Source organism: Lasioglossum baleicum, chromosome 3 (genome assembly GCF_051020765.1).
Source record: "Lasioglossum baleicum chromosome 3, iyLasBale1, whole genome shotgun sequence".
Lineage (NCBI taxonomy): Eukaryota > Metazoa > Arthropoda > Insecta > Hymenoptera > Halictidae > Lasioglossum > Lasioglossum baleicum.
In genome coordinates, this window is record NC_134931.1 from 3,525,028 (window position 1) to 3,545,130 (window position 20,103).

Sequence of the window (20,103 nt, forward strand, 5' to 3'; positions counted from 1 at the left end):
CCCCGGCGGATCCAAGATGGCGTTCGCGTGTTCGCCAGGCAAAATCGGCTGGGAGCCGCGAGCAGGACCGGTTTTCGACAGGGGGCGGGACCCGGAGTCGGAGCCGGGTCGTTTATCCGCGCGGTTTCGTCGTTTTGCGGCCGAAATGTAGAAGCTGCGAAACACCAGGGACCTCCCTGCGTGTCGTGTTCCGTATAATAGCCAGACACGCAGGGATTATTTGCCGAGCGGATCGCGAACCGATCCCAGAGCAAGTCCAGCAGCTTTCGATTCCTCTATGCGTGGTTCCTCCGCGTCCGTTCAGTGAAAGTAATTAACGGCCGCAATTAACCGGCCGATCGTTGACTCTCCTACGCGCTCCCACGAAATCTCCCCGTCCCGACTAATCGACCGACACCACCAATGGAGCCTCAAGTCCCCTCTCCGTGAAAAAAAGAATCAGACAAAGAGAAAAATTCGAGACCAAAACGGGTGTCGAATAGCTGAGTGCGGGGGCGAGCGAGATAGAGATTGAGTCCCGTGGAATTCAGCATAGAGTATTTATTCAAACCGAGTGGGTGTAACCCCGGAATGTCGTCATCCGAGAGGATCGTCGATGATTTTACAGTGACCCGACTTGGTGAATACCTTATACACGGCGACCATTGTTCGCTAATGCTCTATTCTCGAGTTACTGTCACCGGTTTCGATTCCCATCGGAAGGACGTGTACTCGCTGGGACCAGCAGGACCAGGCGAATCCGAGCGGATTCGAGAAGATGGTTCAGCGTTTGCGACGCAACGCGGGCGTATCGCACAGGTAGTTACTCCTACCTTGTCAGGCCAGAGGTTGGTCGCAGGCAACGAGGAGCGAGGACGCGCGGGTTTCGTTCTCGGCACTCGGCGCGGCGGTTAGGTCACGCTCCCGGTCGCAGAGAGTTGCACGCGCAGGTAAATATCGTCCGACGCGATCGCGCGGCCGCGACTGAACTCACTTTCCAGTGTCGGCGTTTTACCTGCGACAGGAGAGACCTCTCAACGGGCCGAGCGTTCGCTCGCTCGCTCGTTCGGTTCGGTTCGGTTCGGTTAGGTTCCCTCTCTTTCCGAGCCGAACACTGACAAACCGTGCCCGTGTCGGTATCCGTATTGGTGTCCGTGTCCGTGTCCGTATCCACTTCGCCTTCTTATGGCTATCCTTCCTACCTACCCAACCACCCACCTATTTACGCCTGCGAAACCGAGTGCGTGTGCGAGCGCGAGTGCGTACACGCTCTCGGTACAACTCGGCGGCCTTACGTCGCGACGTGATCAGGGCCCTCCAGCAACGTACCTTCCGATCCCCTATATGATGCTGCTCCTTTTCAGCTGCTGCTCAGAGACTCCACGCACACAAACACCGGCTACGGATGGAACGATTTGTTGGCCCCAAGCCAGATGCACTACCGTTCATAATTAAGGGAACTCTTCTTGCAATTAGTGCCGCACGCCCAAGGTTTCGACAAATTAAATAAGAAGTTTATACTGCCATAGAGTCTTCATTAGTGTCACTCGGAAGATACCGCGGGTATACTGGGTGTCCTCGCGGTGCTTCAATTTGAGACTATTCAGTACCTCTTATCGGCTCCCCGGACCAATTTGATGCAGTTTTCATTGAAATTGGGTAAGCAGTGTGTTCGTACATCGTTTCATTGAACTTGTGAACGACGAGAGTGGTCGCATTCTAACACTTCAAGGATGTGGATCAGTTTTAGTGTATCTTTCGATGAACCGGGTGTCTCTGCACGCCTGCACAAAAATATTTGACGAAATGAGTCGAACGTTCGTTAACCCTTTGCAGTCCGAGCTATTTTAACTTGAAAATTGAACACTTGTATATGATTTTTTTTTCATTTTATGGATATGAAATTGATAAATGTATAGTGATTGATTAGATACCAACACATATTTAACAATGTAAACAATATTGTGGATAATGGTGCAGCAATTTTTGGTGGTGACTCCGAGTCAACCCCCGACTGCTAAGGGTTTATTATTATTATTTATTATACGTACGGGTGAACCACGAAAGGTTATCAGGCTCGATACCTTCCAAGCCTGAATTCTCCTCGCAAACGAAATTTAGGTTTGGCTTTCATCTCGGAGGCGAAGGTCATTTGAAGGTCATGCCACAATACATTTTCTTATGAGCTACGCGATGCAACACGAAAATATACGTAGTTATTTAAACAAACGCATCGATGACCTTGAAAACTACCAGAAAAAATAACATTTAAGACTCTGGCAGTTTCCTTGCGAAGTATGAGATAAAGTATGAGAGTATGAAGTAGAGTATGAGATAAAGTTTGACAAATTCGACTTGATCTCAACGTGCTCTGAAAACTTCAATATGAAATCAGTAATTTTATGCTTCCGGATGTCTCGAAACATCGATATTGCAGCCGAAAATTCATGGATTTTTTCGTAATTTTTTGTTGAGTAGAACAGAAGAAATAGAGTAGACCTATTAAACCGTGCTCACCCCGTATCTACCCCTGTGGTGGGGGTACAGACTTGAAACTTGTCACATAGTGTTTTCTTTGGGAGCCCTATATCGAATGGCGTGAGCAAAAATCAATTTTGTTTTTGGGTCCGGTTCCTTCTTTGTCACACCTCGTATATTAAACTTCGTTTTTAATATCGTTCAATAAAAAAAAACAGACTCTTTTATTTTTTGCAGGCTTCCGAAGTCAAATGTTCCGTAGTATTAAGATTTATCCTACAGGTATGGTAGACTCTATGGAATCATTATACGATCGTTGAGCGATCAATCAGTCTCCCGTGTCTTTCCAGCTCATAGTGGAACCAAACGACCGTGCTCCGTCTCGCTCTTCACTTGAAATGTCTCGGTCTCGCTCATTGTCGTGGCACTCTGTATCTGGTTTTGCATACAGCCGTAAATGGCGAGCAGAAGACCTTGAAACGCCCACGCCCAAACGTTTCCCCTCTTTCTCTCTCCGGCAACTTTCATTCTCCTCTCCGTTCCCGAAAAACTCAGCAGGGAAATTTTATACTCTCGATCTGAATTTTCGACCGGAGACGGAACGAAGTATTAGACTGTGTAAATGTAAGTATTCGCGTTTATGAGTCACCAGGAAAATCCACTCGGGTGCAGTACCTAGTACAGTTGCCCGCGAAAGTATTCGAACGCTGACGTACACTGCGATGCACGACTACAGCGCCACCTAAATTTCTAAGATTTTTCAACTGTGAAAGAATAATTCAAGAAAATCAAGCGCATGATATGAGAAAGCATAGTAAATGACGAACTCGAAGTATAAAGAATATTGAAGTTGTCTGTGTATACTGGGTGTTCAGTAAAACAGTATCAATATTTTAAAAAAAGAATGGAAGGGGAAGAACTTACAGAATATTTTACTAATTATGACCGATATCAATTTTTTATATTTACATTATTTTTCGAGAAATGCAGGTGACATTCGTCATATCCCAGATAGCACACCACGTCTTAAAGACGTCCATTTTACGTGTATTTTAGGCCTGAAAGTCTTACGTCCTAAAAAGACGTCTTTAAGTTAAAGGATGAAGGAAATGTAATACGTCAGATTTGTATTTTCCTCAGTAAATTGTATTTAAAACCGTGGATCCAAACTCCAATTGCTGCGGAAGCTCCAAGACAAGACCATGAGTTATTTAAAAATCTATACGCGTATAGTTTCATAAATGACCAAGTGAGTCTCGTAGCACTACGGAAATTTTGTAATCATTTGTAATCATATCTAACACCCAGAACTGTAGCGCTAATCTTTTTTCACGCTGTAAAAAAAAGTACGACTTGTACTTTTAACATTTAACGTAAAACAACCCCTGTTGGTGTTGATACCAGGTGGTAGGGTAAACTGCCCAAATATGGTATTATATCTTGTAAAGGAGAAGTCGCACTCTCTAGTGAGAAAATCCTCAAACAATAGTTTACCATGTTTACTCAACAGTGAGCAGTGCATTCGCACCGTTCTATAGATTTTAGTATCGAATTTCTGCCAGTTGTGTGTGTCTCCGCGTGTTTAATATTTTTGTGGTTAGATTTTCGATAGTATCTTTTTCGACGAAGGTAAGTGATTTTGAAATGTTTGAACATATCTGTAGTTCCAGTTTATTTACATTAATGTTTCCCAACTGTTGGTTTGGGCTGAAATTTATTTTCTCTTTGTCAGTAGCTAGTATTATCAGTCCACGTGGAGTTCCCAATATGGCACTACCGAGGGTTCCCTAATATGGGTATAGCTATATATATTATATTGACATTCTTGGTGTGGGTGCCGAATATGGCACTAGGTGTCATATTGGGGACTCAAGGTGTACCATATTAAGAACCCCTTTCGCTGGAACCTGCAAATGACACATCACAAAAAAAAATATTTTTCCCAAGCTGTATTAATTTTTGAACAAACATGACCCCGGAATCTTATAGGGAGGAAATGCATCTACAACTAGTAATTGTTTGGTCGAGAAAGAGCATTAAAATAATCACAAAATGACATCAACAAAAAGTGGTTCATATTTGGGCACTTTACCCTACCATTTCAATTACACATACAAAATGTTTTACACTCGAGTGAGACACCCTGTATAGATTCTAAGAAGATATGTTCCCCATAAAGCAATATGCTGAGATCGCGTATAAAAAATGCGCATAAATCAAGAGATTGTTTATCGCGTAAATAAAGTGCTGCATATCGAGGAACGGGGGTATTAAAATGTTGGAAAGCTAAAAAAGGACAGTCGGTGCTAAACGGACCAGTTTAATCGTTTAGTATCGTCAATGAATCTCCTGCTGCACGTATTGCTGTGCAAACCGGTACGATTTGAAATATTAAGTCTTGTTTCATCCACGAAGACCATGTTGACCAATCTTCCTCTCGCGTGCATTCACTTATTCAGCGTTTGCATAACTTTTTAGGTTACCGGTTCTGAAATGATAGACCCCGTAAAAAAACACGTTTCAGGCATTCGCGATCAAGGAATATCGCGAACTGCTATACTGCCGTATTGCAAACTTTATCCACTTACGGTACGAGGTACATAAAGCTTAGTTTATCAAAAGGTTTAATGGGATTTTAGTGTCAGTTTTCATAAACTGGTTCCAGTTTTTGCCAAGCGATGAAGAACAATTTACATTGCATCGCAAATAACGTAAATGTCTTAATTGTCTCTCGGAGTGTATGAACTGTAGACAGTTTTTTAAGTCAATTAATTAAATGAACTGACTATAGAAGAAGGAAGCTCCATTGAATTTTGTATTTAAAGTTTCATTTATTAAAATTCACCGAATCTGTGAGCCTTCAGTTAGGCTGAAATAATCAGTTTTTACTAAAATACGTTTGTGGCATTTATGGCTTCCGAAAATTTTCAAAAAATGCTGTAATATAAAATTCCATAAAATTTAGTACGATTTTTATTGAGCTACAAAAAGTCTACTCTATCACTGAAAATCAGATTTTATTTGTTTCCACTTTCTCTTAAAATGTGCCTGCAAAAATTGATAATTGCATAGACATCCGCAGTCGTAATTTTGTTATTCCAACGAATGCGAACATAACATTTTGGGTAATTCTTTTTGAGGTTCTATACTTAATTTTAAAAGATACGGTTACAAAGATCGATTTTTTTTACCCTTCTACACGAGACTGACCCCTGAAATTGCGATCGCGGATTCGTTTTAGAGCAAGCGGAGAATGGAAAGACGGAACATAATTATCATAACGAGATCCCGTGCGCGGGGATGTTGCTGGAACGTAAGTGACACGAAGAAATAGCCGGACGAGCGGCGTGGACAGTGAAAGGATATAAGGGACCCTTTAAATGCCAATGGTCTCGGTTACGCAGAAAGAACGCGTTCGCCACCGCCTCCTTTTCCGACACGAAGTTTCGCGTTTCGCGAGCCGTGGACCAACGAGGACCGGTTGGTCCTCCTCGCGTTTCCGAATATGGCCAACCACACACCATCGCACCCCGTTCCTCCTCCCTATCGCGAAGAAGATACATATAGCCACTTGCACGCACTCGAAATATTCTCTCACACTACCATAGTGGTGGGACCAAGAACGCGTCGCACCAAGGCACTGTCGAAATCTCATAATGGTGTACAGCCGCCTCGAAAAATAAGTCGACCGCTCTGTCGTAACATACACTGCTCTGATTATATTTATAAAACTCAATTCCCGTATTATTGATTCAATAATTTACAGAAATCACTGATCATGTCTGCACATGTTTCTGATAAGAGATAGTACATACCAACTTTGATATGTAAATCAGTGGACTGCGGATCTTTAGGCAAAATGAAAATTTTCTACCTGAATTGCCACAAACTACTGGAATATTCCCGATATACTAGAATATATTAGAATATAACAGAATACATACTACTAGAATATATTAGATGATTGCATAAGTTCATGCCCGATTTGAAAATAAAATTCAATGGTTAAATTTTCAAGAATACAGCTTTATTAATCAATTATGTATATAGTTACCATTCTTTTCTAATTGTAGAAAATTTAACCATTTTTTAATTTTAATTTAACCAATCATTAACCGAATATTTAACCAGTCTTTAAAGTTTAAGCATTGCATTTTATTTTCAAATCGGGCACGAACTTATGCAACCATCTGATAATAGAATATACTGGAATATTCGTAAAAGATAAAAATATTACTCCGTTTTTTTTATTTGCATCTATACGGTGTTTTATTAGGAGTGGGAATTCGTTGCATTATAATAGAAAACGATTAAGAATAAATGACGTTTATTATATCCATGTGGTCCAGTGAATTAAACTAAAATGTTGGTATTGAACATAAGATTTCTGAGGAAATGTAAATTTCACCAACTCTTTCTGAACCCATGTATATGTATATATCACTTGTATTGACATTATAGCCAATCGGGTGCTCGTGTACCCATTTACTGTATTTCTTTCAACAATTTTGTAATGTTTCTCTAAAAATACAAAACTGCTCCGAATGTCCATTATTTATTTACTACTATCTCGATTCGTAGTCTGAAGATTTGTACACCCTGTATATCGAACTTGGTCCCATCACGGTCTCTGTACATATACGGGAAGTTGAATGATCAAACATCCACATAGAATCACCTATAATATATAGAACTATATATTTATTAAATTACTTTTTAAATAAAAATACATTTATTTCAAGAGTCCGGTAAAAGTTACACGCGGGTTCGTTTGCGTTGGCACAGTCTTTGTGTAAGAAGATACATTGGTTCTCGCTGCGAGCTCGCCGAATTGGCAGTGCCAATGTAACGCGTGCCCCGCGAGAAAATGGTCAATTCGCGAAACGGAGAATGTTCCGATTCCTTCAGAGAACACTACGGATTTAGGCAGCCATTTCTTTTTACAGAGAACGTTCCGATTCAATCGGAGAACACTACGGATTTGGGCAGCCATTCGCCTCGCTCCAGTGTCGCCAGATGAGGGGAGGGAGCACGAATTGAGGGGAAAAAGTTACCCTCTCTTTCGGTACCGGATTGGTCACGTGACATTCTGACACATGCGCGACAGAGACGAAACGCGTCACGTGCATGGATATAGGAATATAGGGATGGAGCATGTCGTTGCGGGGTGGAAGTCATTTTCAGGAGGGGACGAGGTAGAAGCATGGAACCATGGGTAGAAGTTGCATCTTTTTCATTGGCTGTGTCCGGCGCAAGCGCAGTACGTCATTATGCATGCGTTACATCATGTATATAATATAGGGATGGAGGGTGAGTTAGCATTATGGGCAAGGGGGGTTATTTTTCGATAACGGCCATATAACGGCAAATAGAACGAGGGATTAAAGAAAACTAAAATTATAGAATATAGAAAGGAAATTAAAACGTGTAACACGAATTAAGGAACATACTAATTTTACATAAAAAATTTCTTATTTATATTTTAAAATTATTATTTTTAGTAAATGAATAGGTGTTATATATTTAATAACTAATAGGGATATCATAAATGTAATTTTTTCTTATAGTATAATTAAAAATAGGGCACAATAAGTTTTTACACATAATAGGTTTATATATATATATATATGTACAGTAGCGGACCGCTCTAAAGAAGACGATAGCTTTTTTAATACAGTACTATACGATTTGAACTGTTTTGGGAAGCTAGAGCAATTAGTTTACAAAAGGATGTGAAAAGAAATTTTTTCATTATTTCTCCTCGATTTCCTCGATTTCTCAGTTCTGACTGCTGGGCTGCACTAAAAGGTTATGTAACTGTATGTAACCATTATGTAACGCATGCATAATGACGTACTGCGCTTGCGCCGGACACAGCCAATGAAAAAGACGCAACTTCTACCCATAGATCCATGCGCTTCTACCTCGTCCCCTCCGGAAAAGGAAAAACTCCCCTTGCCCAAAATGCTAGCTCATGCTCCATCCCTATATTTCTATATCCATGGTCACGTGACCGAGCCGCGGCGGAAGCGCGAGGGCATAGCGTCGTAGAAGGGGAAGGTAGAGTGGGGACACATGTCTTGATCTGGCGACACTGCCTCGCTCGCACCGAAATCGTTCACTTCGCCGAATAGTATTTCTTGTTTTTCTTTTGTTCCTTTTACAGAGAATTGTCCATTCGAAGAGCTACGCGAAGCCTGTCAAGGCTTGAACTACACGGACGAATAAATGCGCGATACAAATCGATTGTTTGTCTTTTACGCGAGTAACGATTAACGTTCGCCGAAGTTCCTTCCAGCGGGCTATCGAAATGCGGCGAAGCATAAAAAGGAAAAACACACGCTTCGAGTAGTAAGTAAAATGCGATCCGTCCCGTTCCGGAACTCGTTTCCTCGAATCTTCGTCTTCGACATTCCTCCGCGTTCCTGTCGGCTTCTGCCGGGACGCCAGCTATCCTCGCTACGGGAATCCTTTCAGTTTTCATGACTTTCCGAGGCAATCTGTAACAAGAGCGTTACTTTACGATGTAACTCATTTCTGCGACAACCTGTAGACGGTTTGTTTGTTGTTAGATTCCTAGCCTATGTGAAATGTAACGCTACAACATCGAACATTTAAAATGTTGATTTCAAATAAATGGAGCAGTTTTCATAACCGTAAGCGATTTATATAAGAGCAACGTCGACGGCTGGAATTGCTCTGCGAAGCTGGGAAAACGTATCGGGAGATATCTGGGGATTTATAGATATAGCGGTACAATCGTTTGCTGTCAAGCTATACGACATATTCAGAGGTAACACGGGAACTATGGACGGCGTTCTTCAAAAAATGAGACCGCAAGAGACACCAAAACCGATCAGAAAATACGTCGATCATTTCAAGCAAATGGATTTAAGATCATCGTTGTCAGCACATCGCGATGGAAGGACAAGTGTCGAAATTGTTCGGCGTCGATTAAATGAGAATTTAGCTTAAACAGACACAAGGTTTCAAAGTTCGCCTACCACTCGATAAAATTTATTACGCAAAGATTGTTACTACTGTAGCTTGTTATATCGGGTTGGCAAGAAAGTGATTTCGGTATTTTAAGGGTGAAATAAAAACCCAATTTTTTTTTGTTTCTCTTCACAATTCCGCGCTCATAAAACCTCTGGTCCTTATCGTCAAAAAATTGAACCAAGTGCGATTTCAGGTCATCGTCATTAGCGATAGTTCATTGCTTGAATAAAAAAATTGGGTTTTATTTCTCCTCAAAATACTGAAATTATTAGGTGTCCAAATAAGTTCCTACCCCCTTTTTTTCTACGGTCATAACTTCTGACTGAATTCGAACTAGGGTAAACTGTACTATTGCTGGCACTGCAGTAGTTATTGACACTTTTGATTTAAACGACAAATATTAAGAATTCCTGGTATAGAAAATCATTTTATATTGCTTCTTATTTATATTTCAAAGCAACGTTGTAAGTTTTCGTAACAAAGTTCTACATATGACTGTTAGCAACGCTGGTACATCCAGTAAGACCGACGGATGACCACAGTGCAGTGTAGATAATGTTTTATTAAAATTTTCGGACTGTACTACAGGTGTAATAAGTGCGTATATGTTTAATTATAAAACAAATAGAGGCACGGGTTCCCGTCATTCATTCGATCAATCTAAATTTTTGCATAGATTATGTTTTATTGTTAGATCCAGAATTAGTGTCCCGAAAAAATTCGAGGGTCGGAAGATAAGGTCCGCGCTAGTGTAGAGGCGCGTTTGGAAACTGCGTACATATGTAAGGATGAATTTCGAGTGCAAAGCCTTTATGGAAAACCATTATGGAAGTGCACGCGCTATCAGAGTCTAAAGCGATCGTAGGCTCGAGCGCTATGGGAGTGAAAACGGTATCGCTGGAAAATCTTAGCGTTCGGAGCTGATGGTTCGCAGGTTGCGTCGCTTTCGAGATAAGGTTGTTATTTCAAACCGATATTGAACAAGGGGGGAAGGCTCTCTAGCGCGGTTGTTAAACCGCTCGAAATAGGATAACGCGTAAATGTCAAACGCTAGTTGCCAGGAAATTTATGTCCAGTGCAGTGGACGGTGCGGTGCGGTACGATGCCGAGTATCGAAGACACGTTACATATCGAACTGCATAAGTCAGCCTGGGAATTTCTATTGGTGCGGTGGATGGACGGGAAACGGAGAGAGAGAGAGAGAGACGCTTTAAATAGGCGGGACGGATGTGCAGGAGGTTTCGAAAGACATCACTTACTTCGATCAGGCCTCCTGAAGCTCTCCCTTGATCCCGGGCACGCTGTGATGATGCCTGGACGCAAGCTTGTTCGCCAGCTCGTGCATCACGTCCCTGTATATCACCGTGTCCAAATTCTCCCCGAGCATGTATAAGAGAAACCAGTCGCCCACTTTGCTCCGTCGGACGATCGTCTCGATGGCTTCTCGTCGGACCAGGCGGAACCGTAATCGCAGAAGGTACACCCTCGTTCGCGGCGAGAATATAATTAAGATCTGTGAACCAAGAATCGAGAATCATCACTGTTTCTACTTTCGCAACGTTTATTACGGCCACAAGAGGCCCCGAGCTGTTCTGTTGCTCGAGCCAATACACCGTACCAATACACCGCTACGAGGATCGCAGCGGGGGTCAAACAGAAGCGCATCTGCGTTTCGATAACCCACAATTCTGAAAGGGTTACTTTGAAACCGTGTACTCCGGTTGGATCCAGCGTTTATACAAGACGTAAGATCCGTTCAGAAATACGAACAAAGCCGCGAAAGATAGAAATTATAATTATTCTAGCTAAAAAACATCTACATGTTTGTATTACTTCTCCACGTACAGTGGCCGACAAAGGAAAGTTTAAAATTGATATTTTTATACCGGGTAAAACTGTACCGATCACTGATTTTAATATTACTCCTAATTTATACAGGGTGTCTCAAAATTCCTTCAACCTCCTGCAAATGGGAGGTTCCTGGGATCATTTGAAGCAACATTTTCCTTTGCAAAAATGTCGTCCGCGGCTTTGTTAAGTAGTTATCAACGAAAAACTTTTTAACAAAAAATGAAACCGACTTCGAAAAAACGCACTAAAAAGTATAAAATAATTTCCATTTAATTTATGTGAATACACACGAACTTAAATACAATACAATTTCTTCGGAGGCGGCGCAAATATATTATTTAAATATAAATATATTAGTATTTAGAAGAATTTAAGGATTTTCGTAATTTCCACAGTGTCGAAAATTTTCAATTTTGCGCCGCCTCCGAAAAGATTGTATTGTATTTAAGTTCGTGTGTATTCACATAAATTAAATGGAAATTATTTTATACTTTTTAGTGCGTTTTTCGAAATCGGTTTAATTTTTTTTTGAACAGTTTGTTTTATTTCACACTTTTTTTTATCTCTGTCAGCCGTCACATTCCAAATCGTAATTTATAAATATCTGAAAGCCGCAATCGATAACGGTAACGACGTCGCGTCGTTACTGTTCCTAATATCTAACATTCAGCGGAGTTCACAACGGTATCACCACCCTACATTTTCGCAAATAAAATCGTATAATTAATAAAAAAATGTAAAATTTTTTTGCACGGGGCCATCCCGGGAACATACTCTACAAGATGCAAAAGGTTTCGTTCCGATTGGTCCATCCATGTCGGCGTAATCGGTGAACATATATAGAAAAAAAGCGAAAAAAAGGCACATATAGATCGAATTGAGTAACCTCCTCCTTTTTTGAAGTCGGTTAAAAACACGGACCATTCAGAGCGCGACCTAGACGGGTGTTGGCACAGTCGGACAGTTGGCGCGCAACTTCAAATGATTCAAATGATTTCAGGAACCTCCCATTTCCGGATATTGAAGGAATTTTGGGACATCCTCTATTATTATACACATAAGTATTTGTGTAAGCATAAATATCTGAAACTTCTTCTAGTTGAAGATATTTAGCTGAATCTCTCAGTAAACACTGTATAAATATGAAATAATAAGATGTACTCTTCAAGATGTAAGAATGTAAGAATTCTCTAAAAAATAATATCTAAAATGTCTATCTAAAAAATATTGTTGAGACAAGTCATTTTTTACCAAATGAACTGCTAGATCGGCTGCCTGGACCACTGTGGGTCAGCGAGGTCATAAAGAAATAGTAGAACCATACAATCTAAGAAGCAGCACGGACACGAGGGTTTTTCTTAGACCAAGGCTTTGCTATATGTAACTGTTTAATCGAACGCTTAAATAAAAATGAGACTATCTCACACATTTTGTTTCCATTGCAGCAGTAGTTCACATCACTTACCCTGTACAAAACCGTCATGAAGCTAAGGAAGCCGAGAAAGAGGAACCAAAACCACAGGAAAACGTATATTTTCTCGTTGACTACGTTCAAAGGCAATATGCAGACAGCGTCGTGTCGCTCCACCTCGCCGCTGACGCCGAATTTGTGAAAGGTACACTTGGTCATCCGTGGAAACACGTAGATCATCGGATCGACTCGATCCTCTTGATCCGACTCCAGGAATCTGAGCACGTCGATACCAAACGTCAGAAAGGCACCGTCGAAGAAGCGGTTCATCAGGAACATTTGACCTGCGCATATTCAAATTCCAATTTGTCAGTTTCATCGTTGTTACAACAGCTGATCATTGTTTCCTAACCAATGATTACCGGTGGAACTACCGTGTCCACATTGTTCTCATTCAGCTAGTTCTATGAGAGCAAACCTGACAAAGTGTTAATGTATCCGGTCGTTAACGACGTCCTTGCGTTTCTAACTTTAACGCATATCCGTCTTCATGACTAAAATTAGTCGTTTCACCGCCGACATTAGCCATATTAGTCATTTCAGCTTTGCAGTAAATAAATACACTCTAGTTTCACTTTACGTTCGGCCCGACTACAACTTATCGACATCACCGCACGACAGCGCACGACGACGCTGAGAAAATACATACCAACATGGCGGCGCCCTTCCCGCTCAAAGACGCTCGAAATCGCTTAACGCTTAAACACCCATAACTTTTGAACCAGCGAATTCGGAACATTAAAACGGAGATTTTCGGCATTTTCTGGTCAAAGTCTACAGGATTGTATAAAAGAAGCTAAATATTCATGGTTCCCTAAAGTGAAGTTTCAAATAAAATTAATTAGAATAGCCCCAATTCAGTAGGTGATATATGAAAGAACAGGAAGGCGAACTGAGAAAAAAATGCTGGTCTGATTTTGCACAATGATATTGTGACCCCTTCGGTGAATGGGAAATGAATAATTGAAAATGGTGGAAGTTATATAACTAATTGGATGCGCCAACGTCAAAGTGTCGAGAAGAAATGCCCTTAAAAGTATGTTTACGACGAATTCATGAATAAAGATTAAAATGGACCGAATCATTGCCAATTGTGCAGTTGCCAAAAATGTGTACTACCCAAGGGTTAAGGAGCATTCAACTTTGCGGGGACAGTGAAGAAAATACTACAGTTGATAAACTATATACAGGGTGTGTCACTTACCAGTACTACGCATAAATTAGATATTTGTAGTATAAAAAAATATTTCGAACGAGATTTGTTTCATATTAAATGGAGCGTAAAATGTGATCATTGGTGATCAGCATTTAATTAATTATTATAATGTTTAAGTTATTCGATCGCGCTCAAACTTTGCACGGATTAATAAGAGCCACTCTAGTGTACACTTGGCTTCTGATCATACCAACTAGCCTGTCATCTCGATCTGCAGGACGGACGCAAGCGAATTTACAAATCGGAACATTTCGTGGTTGACAGCGATAGAATAGATAGAGCAAACTAAGCATTACATAATAGTGACGAGTAGCCGCGTGGATTAGCTGTCCTCGTAAGCAGCCGGTGGCCAGCTGTATGCTTGCCAAATTTTATTGTGAATCATTCATTCATTCGCCATTAGCCTAATCTACGACCCCGTGTACGCGCGACGAGATCAGCGCTCGTATTCGTGGACTTCACAAGGGAAGCAGGGAATCGACGACTATTCCGGATAAATGGGTGAAAGGTGCCGATCGGTGATTTCGGGGAAAAATATATGTAGAATAACGAAAGCAAACGCGGCATTTAATGTCCGTCGGACAGACAAGAAATATAGATTCGTTAAAAGTAACAAAACAAATAACGGAAGAAGGTAAACATATCGACGTGGCGAGATTCGTAGGAAATGGTAAAACCACGCAAATGAGAAAGCCGGACGAGCGAACGGAAATACACACCCGCTGCTCGCGCTCGTTTCCTATGGTATACGAATAGCACGGTTTGTGTTTTAGTACGGTTGAGGGAAAGCGACAAAAATGCGTTTTTAACCGATTTCGTTGGAAGCTGTGTACAGCTAGTGGGAGAAAAAAGTATATGGTGAACTTGTTAATGTGCTATTCCAGTCCTCTCCGATTCCAATGACCTTGAAATATCCTGTCAAGGTCGCCATTTCGAAGAACATTTTCCTGTAAAGATTTAGGCGGTCGGCTTTAGTTTGCGAGCTATTCGCAAAAAACTTTACTGGTAAATCCGTGGGTCTTCTTGATGGATTACCCTTGGTTCGCCAACGCTGTTTTCATCGACACGACAAATCGTGTCGGTCAAAACCGACAGTAGCTTTCGTCGACACTATGTTTTCATCGATACGGTCAAAACGTTACGAGACTCACCCGGTATATCACATTGTAGTTAATAAGTAATTTTAAAACCGTTTAATCGATTAACCGATTAACCGAATAATTCAATTTTCCGAGCCACCTCGGTCCCAATTCATTCGGATAATTCTGTGGTTGTTCGGAAGAACGCCCGCATGTCTCACACACTTTCACTTTTGAGATATAGCCATTTAAAATTTTGATCACTAATACCTCGACATAGGACATAGGACATTGGTTAAATTGTACTATTTTTTCGAGCCTTTCGAATTTGTTTTCATGACTTTTTTCTGGTAAATACTCAAATCAAGTCAATTATATACTACGAAGCTCAATGAATGCATAAACTGAAATTTTTTGAAATTATGACATGCGCCGTTTTTCCGTCTGACCACAGAATTGACGCCTACTGTATTTTATCAATGGTTCTGGAGATAGTGTATGATCATCCTTATCATGAAACGCAATAAAATAAATCCACGATTTACACGGATTATCTGTTCCGCGCGGAGTTTTTACTTTTTACACGGATATACATACATGTACAACATGTAATCATTTATCATGGAGGAGGAAAACAGGGAACCGCGTAAAATGAGATCGCGTAAATTGAAACCGAGGATAAAAAATCCGTGTAAAACGAGAGATTAATTTACCAGGTAAAAGGATACCTCGCGCGAATAAAGTGCCGCGTAAATCGAGGAACGCGCGTACTACCAGTAAGTTTAATATTTAGAACGAACTTTTACTTTGCCGTATTATAATTTTGTTCATAACGGAAAAAAGGACAAGCATGATCAGATATAACGCTTCTCATGGCGCTTTAACCATTTGATTATTTTACATGAAAACACTTAAAACATGGTTTCCATTCATAAAAATGACGTAAATGTGCGAAACAAAGAAAAAAAGTTTGTGTCCCAAACGACGGGCATTGAAAAGATGTAAGAATTCTTAGAATTACTGCAGTTAGAGGCCGAAAATCGTGAAATTTTTACCATCTTTAAACGTTTCTAGCTCATTACTACGTCAACCGATTTTGACGAAATTTTCAGAATATGTTTAATTGATACAGATTTACGAAACGCGTTTTCCAAATTTTCCATATAAGCCCACATAAAATAGTTGAAAAATACAAATTTTAATATTTTCTCTGCAATTCCGACAACTTGCAGTTTTTTCAAAAAATTTTATCACGTTGTGTAGCAGACCAATCGTTCTAACTTCTCCAAAAATTTCAAGTCGTATATTCCAATATTAAAAAAGTTATGGTGTTTTTAAGAGTGTCCGAATATTAGTGGGAGTCACTGTATCTAAAAAGGTACCGCAGTCTACATATAATGATTTATATATAAATATATCGTACCACTCACCGACCACATTCACCAGGGCGAGAACTTCGCAGAGGTAGTACCTGTAAGCCCACCAGTTGTGAAAGCGAAGATTCTCCCATAGATAGTCGAGCAACATCTTTTTCTTCTGCTTCTTCTCGGCCTCGGAACAGAGGGCGATGTCGAGGTCCATCATCAGGGCGTGAATCTTGCCACCCTCCCAGCCTTTCCAGAGCCATCGGGGTGTGTAAAAGAGCATCGCCTGGAACAGAAATCGGAAGAAGATGTCAGCTAGCTGTATCGGAACACGTGCGATCAATTATTAAATCCGCTCGCAGGAAAAGGGTATGCAACCCAATAAGTCTAATAAAATGGAGTAAATCTAACATTCTTTTTTGCACATAAAGATACTGTAAAACAACATTCTTTTCAGGGAACATTAACAAACATTTTAGCTTCGTTTTCATATGTTTTTATTACATAAAATTACAAAATAGTGGAGGATCAGCAAAACCTTGATAGCTTGCACAACTACAAAAATTGTTGTATCAACTTAAAAAAAATAGATTATCTTCGATGTAGCATTGTAGCGTATTATATATTCAGAGTGCATTATTGGTCGGGAATTATACGACAATAAAAGTGCCGTACAATAATTAGGGAAAAGGTTTCTATTTAACGAAAAAAAAATGAAGATCACTTCAATTGTTTTTAGCTACATCGTGGTCCCTTTACGGACCTGTTTTGAAAAAAGCGGACACTTTAAAATCGACGAAATTAAAATTATTTCAAATGAACGTTGCACCGCGATAAACAGCCTCCGACACAGTGGTCTGGATCGAGAAATTTGGTAATGTTTAACTATAACTCTTGAACCATAAGAGATACCAAGATGCAATTTGCTTTAAAATTCACGAGAAAGTTATTCATATCTACTGATATAATTACTGTAATGAATATATATTTTTTGTAATAATTTTAACACTAATTGTTTAAATTTTATTGTCTTAAAATAATTTGTAATTCAACTAATTTTTGAAATGCATTCCACCAATCACTGCTTTGAAATGCACAGCGCGAAGCGCCCCAATAAGGAATTGTTCGGACCGCAACCTTCGCACGGTTAATAATAAACCTAATGATAATAAACCTGTAGACACCGCATAAGACGGCTGACAGGAAGTGTTGATGACGGACGAAAGACTTTGCGAGAGAACCGTGAACGTGAAAAGTGTTAATTAGGGTGTACCCGGACAAGGGGGTCAAAAGTGTCCCTAAACCAAATTGAATCTGCAACAGGCCATTCGATAGCTTATCCAAAGGCAATACTTTGTATCAATTTTAAACTCCATATGTCGACGGGGGGGGGGTGGTAATGGGGTGATGAAGAAAATCAGGCTTTTCCGTAACTTCTCTTAATCTCTTTAATTGAAAATTCGGAAAAAATCAGGCATATTTTAACTATTGGAATGCACATTTATGAATTCTTCTAAACCTACCACCGCTTCATTTCATAATTATTGAAATCATGAAGTTGCTTACGAGGAAAATGATTCGATAAAACGCTGTATCCAAGCACATATTGTTGTAAAAATTGCAGAACATCTAAATAAATAGAGCCTCGTCATTTTTTCAAACTAAAACATGTTAATCGCTTTTACTGCTCGGTAGGTTTAGTGTTAAAGAATAAAAACAATTTTTGAAATGCCGATTTCTTGTAGAAGTTATGATATACTACGTTTATATTTTTACAGTTTATCATCTCGTTATGGTTGTTAACATATAATTTTTTCAGACTTTTCGAAGTGGGGGCACATAGTTGAAATTGAAAGCATTAGAAACCAGTCATTTTCGAGCGCCTTCCTCCTTTGATCTCGTTATCGGGCTGTGTACCCTTTATTAAGCATTTACGAGGTCTAATTAAAGGAGCGCACCGTTCGCGAATCCGTCCAACGGATCAACGCGCGCGTTGCGTTGGCACGCGTGTAAAAATGTCGGATCGGTTGTGCATTTCGTTGGAAGCGATAAAATCACACTAAACGGCAGTATTGTTTCAAGCTGGCACGGTGGATTGATTAATCGTTGTTGATTTAGCGGCAATTCATTTCGGTAACGAGTTTACGTTGTCCCGTAGGCGCCTAAATGTATCACCACCGGAATTCTGTTACAAGAGCCGTTAAACTTCGCGATGTTGGTCTTAAAACGCTCGCGTATTCCTCGTGTAAACGGGAACATACGGAACGAACACGAATGAAATATCGTTGCTTTAATTAAAGAAACCCGTAGAGCCTCTAGACAGCGTTTCTCCCATTCGACCGAAGCCGAAGGGTCCGCGCATGTTGCGATTTTTCGATATACAGGGTGTCCCGAAAATGTTCTGCTTCCCTAAAAGGGTTGATTCCTCGAGTCATTTGAAGTAACCTTTTCCTTTGCAAGAATATTCCCCGTGGCTTTGTTAAGGAGTTATTAACGAAAAACACGTACCAATCAGAGCACGGCTACAGCGGACGGATTCGGGCTCGGCCAATGCCAACGCTCTGGGTGAGGCTCAGCGAAACTTGCCGCTAAGCTGGAATCCGTCCGATGTAACCGCGCTTTGATTGGTCCTTGTTTTTCACTAATAACTCCTCAACAATTATGTTTATGCTTGAGTCCAAATAAGAAGGTACTTGTTCTGCGCATGTTGTTGCGCGTCAGCCATAAAATTCATGGCGTTAGCCAATGATCGCGTGGTCGGCGGAGTACGAGTAGGGGTATTAGCCAATGAACGAGTTCCGTTAGAGTCATATGCGCAGTAGAGTCTTAAATTCGTCGGCTAGTAAGTACCTTCTTATTTGGAACCAAGTATATACGTTCTTTGAGATTTGTAACACTAGAATTACCGAGCACTAAACGCAATTGCGGCATACATTCCCTAATAATAGTGACAGAGTCGTATTTATTTAGATTTCGTACCTGTTTTCTTTAAATATGTAGTTCAATAGAGAAGTTCACTAAAAAAATTTCTGAGAAAGACATATCTATAATTTTCATATTACCAAAAAAAAGAACAAATCAGGAGCGGGTCATTTTGACCCCCCTTGGTAGATCTAGTGTTAAAGTATGTTTAAGAGTTTAAGACTTTAACTTTTTTTATTATATTATTTACAATATTATATTATTTTAAAGTCTTTGTAAGTCCATTAAACTTTCAGGTTTAAATTTAAGTTCCACATTTTATAAATATTTCACTAGTCTATGTTGTAATTTTTTAAACTTTCTGTTATTTATGTATACGGGGTGTCCCAAAATTCGTGAAAATCCCAAAAGGGGGTGGTTCCTGGGACCGTTTCAAGCGATATTTTCCTTTGCAAAAATGTTATCCGCGGCTTTGTTTAGGAATTATTAACGAAAAACACGGACCAATCAGAGCGCGATCTAGACGCGAGTTGCCATAGTCGGCCCGGCGCGCCAACTGTCTATTGGCCGACTGTGGCAACTCGCGTCTAGATCGCGCTCTGATTGGTACGTGTTTTTCGTTAATAACTCCTCAACAAAGCCGCGGATAACATTTTTGCAAAGGAAAATATCGCTTGAAATGGTCTCAGGAACCACCCCCTTTCGGGATTTTCACGAATTTCGGGACACCCTGTATATATATAT

The 20,103-nt window shown here is 40.4% G+C and overlaps 2 protein-coding genes across 20 annotated transcripts in view; both read right to left on the bottom strand.

The window, feature by feature from the left end:
- The window catches only part of LOC143207084 (uncharacterized), a 34,645-nt gene extending 33,641 nt beyond the window's left edge, over window positions 1-1,004 (bottom strand). The window contains exon 1 of one of the 2 annotated variants that reach the window (XM_076420145.1): window positions 813-1,004. The gene's annotated coding sequence lies outside the window, so the exon portion shown is untranslated. Of the gene's footprint in view, window positions 1-627; window positions 757-812 lie in introns of those variants that run through there. The other variant, XM_076420146.1, reaches the window with a different exon arrangement.
- A 2,478-nt stretch (window positions 1,005-3,482) lies between these two features.
- Shakb (Innexin family member shaking B) overlaps window positions 3,483-20,103 on the bottom strand; it is a 52,080-nt gene continuing 35,459 nt past the window's right edge. For 13 of the 18 annotated variants that reach the window (XM_076447740.1, XM_076447737.1, XM_076447739.1 and 10 more), the window contains 4 exons: window positions 16,504-16,723; window positions 12,773-13,062; window positions 10,716-10,969; window positions 3,582-8,957 (listed from right to left, as the gene is read on the bottom strand). In XM_076447740.1, coding sequence (XP_076303855.1) covers window positions 10,721-10,969; window positions 12,773-13,062; window positions 16,504-16,723 — 759 coding nt within the window. In that variant the 3' untranslated portion in view covers window positions 3,582-8,957; window positions 10,716-10,720. Of the gene's footprint in view, window positions 8,958-10,715; window positions 10,970-12,772; window positions 13,063-16,503; window positions 16,724-20,103 lie in introns of all 18 variants that reach the window. The other 5 variants (XM_076447724.1, XM_076447723.1, XM_076447727.1 and 2 more) reach the window with 3 other exon arrangements.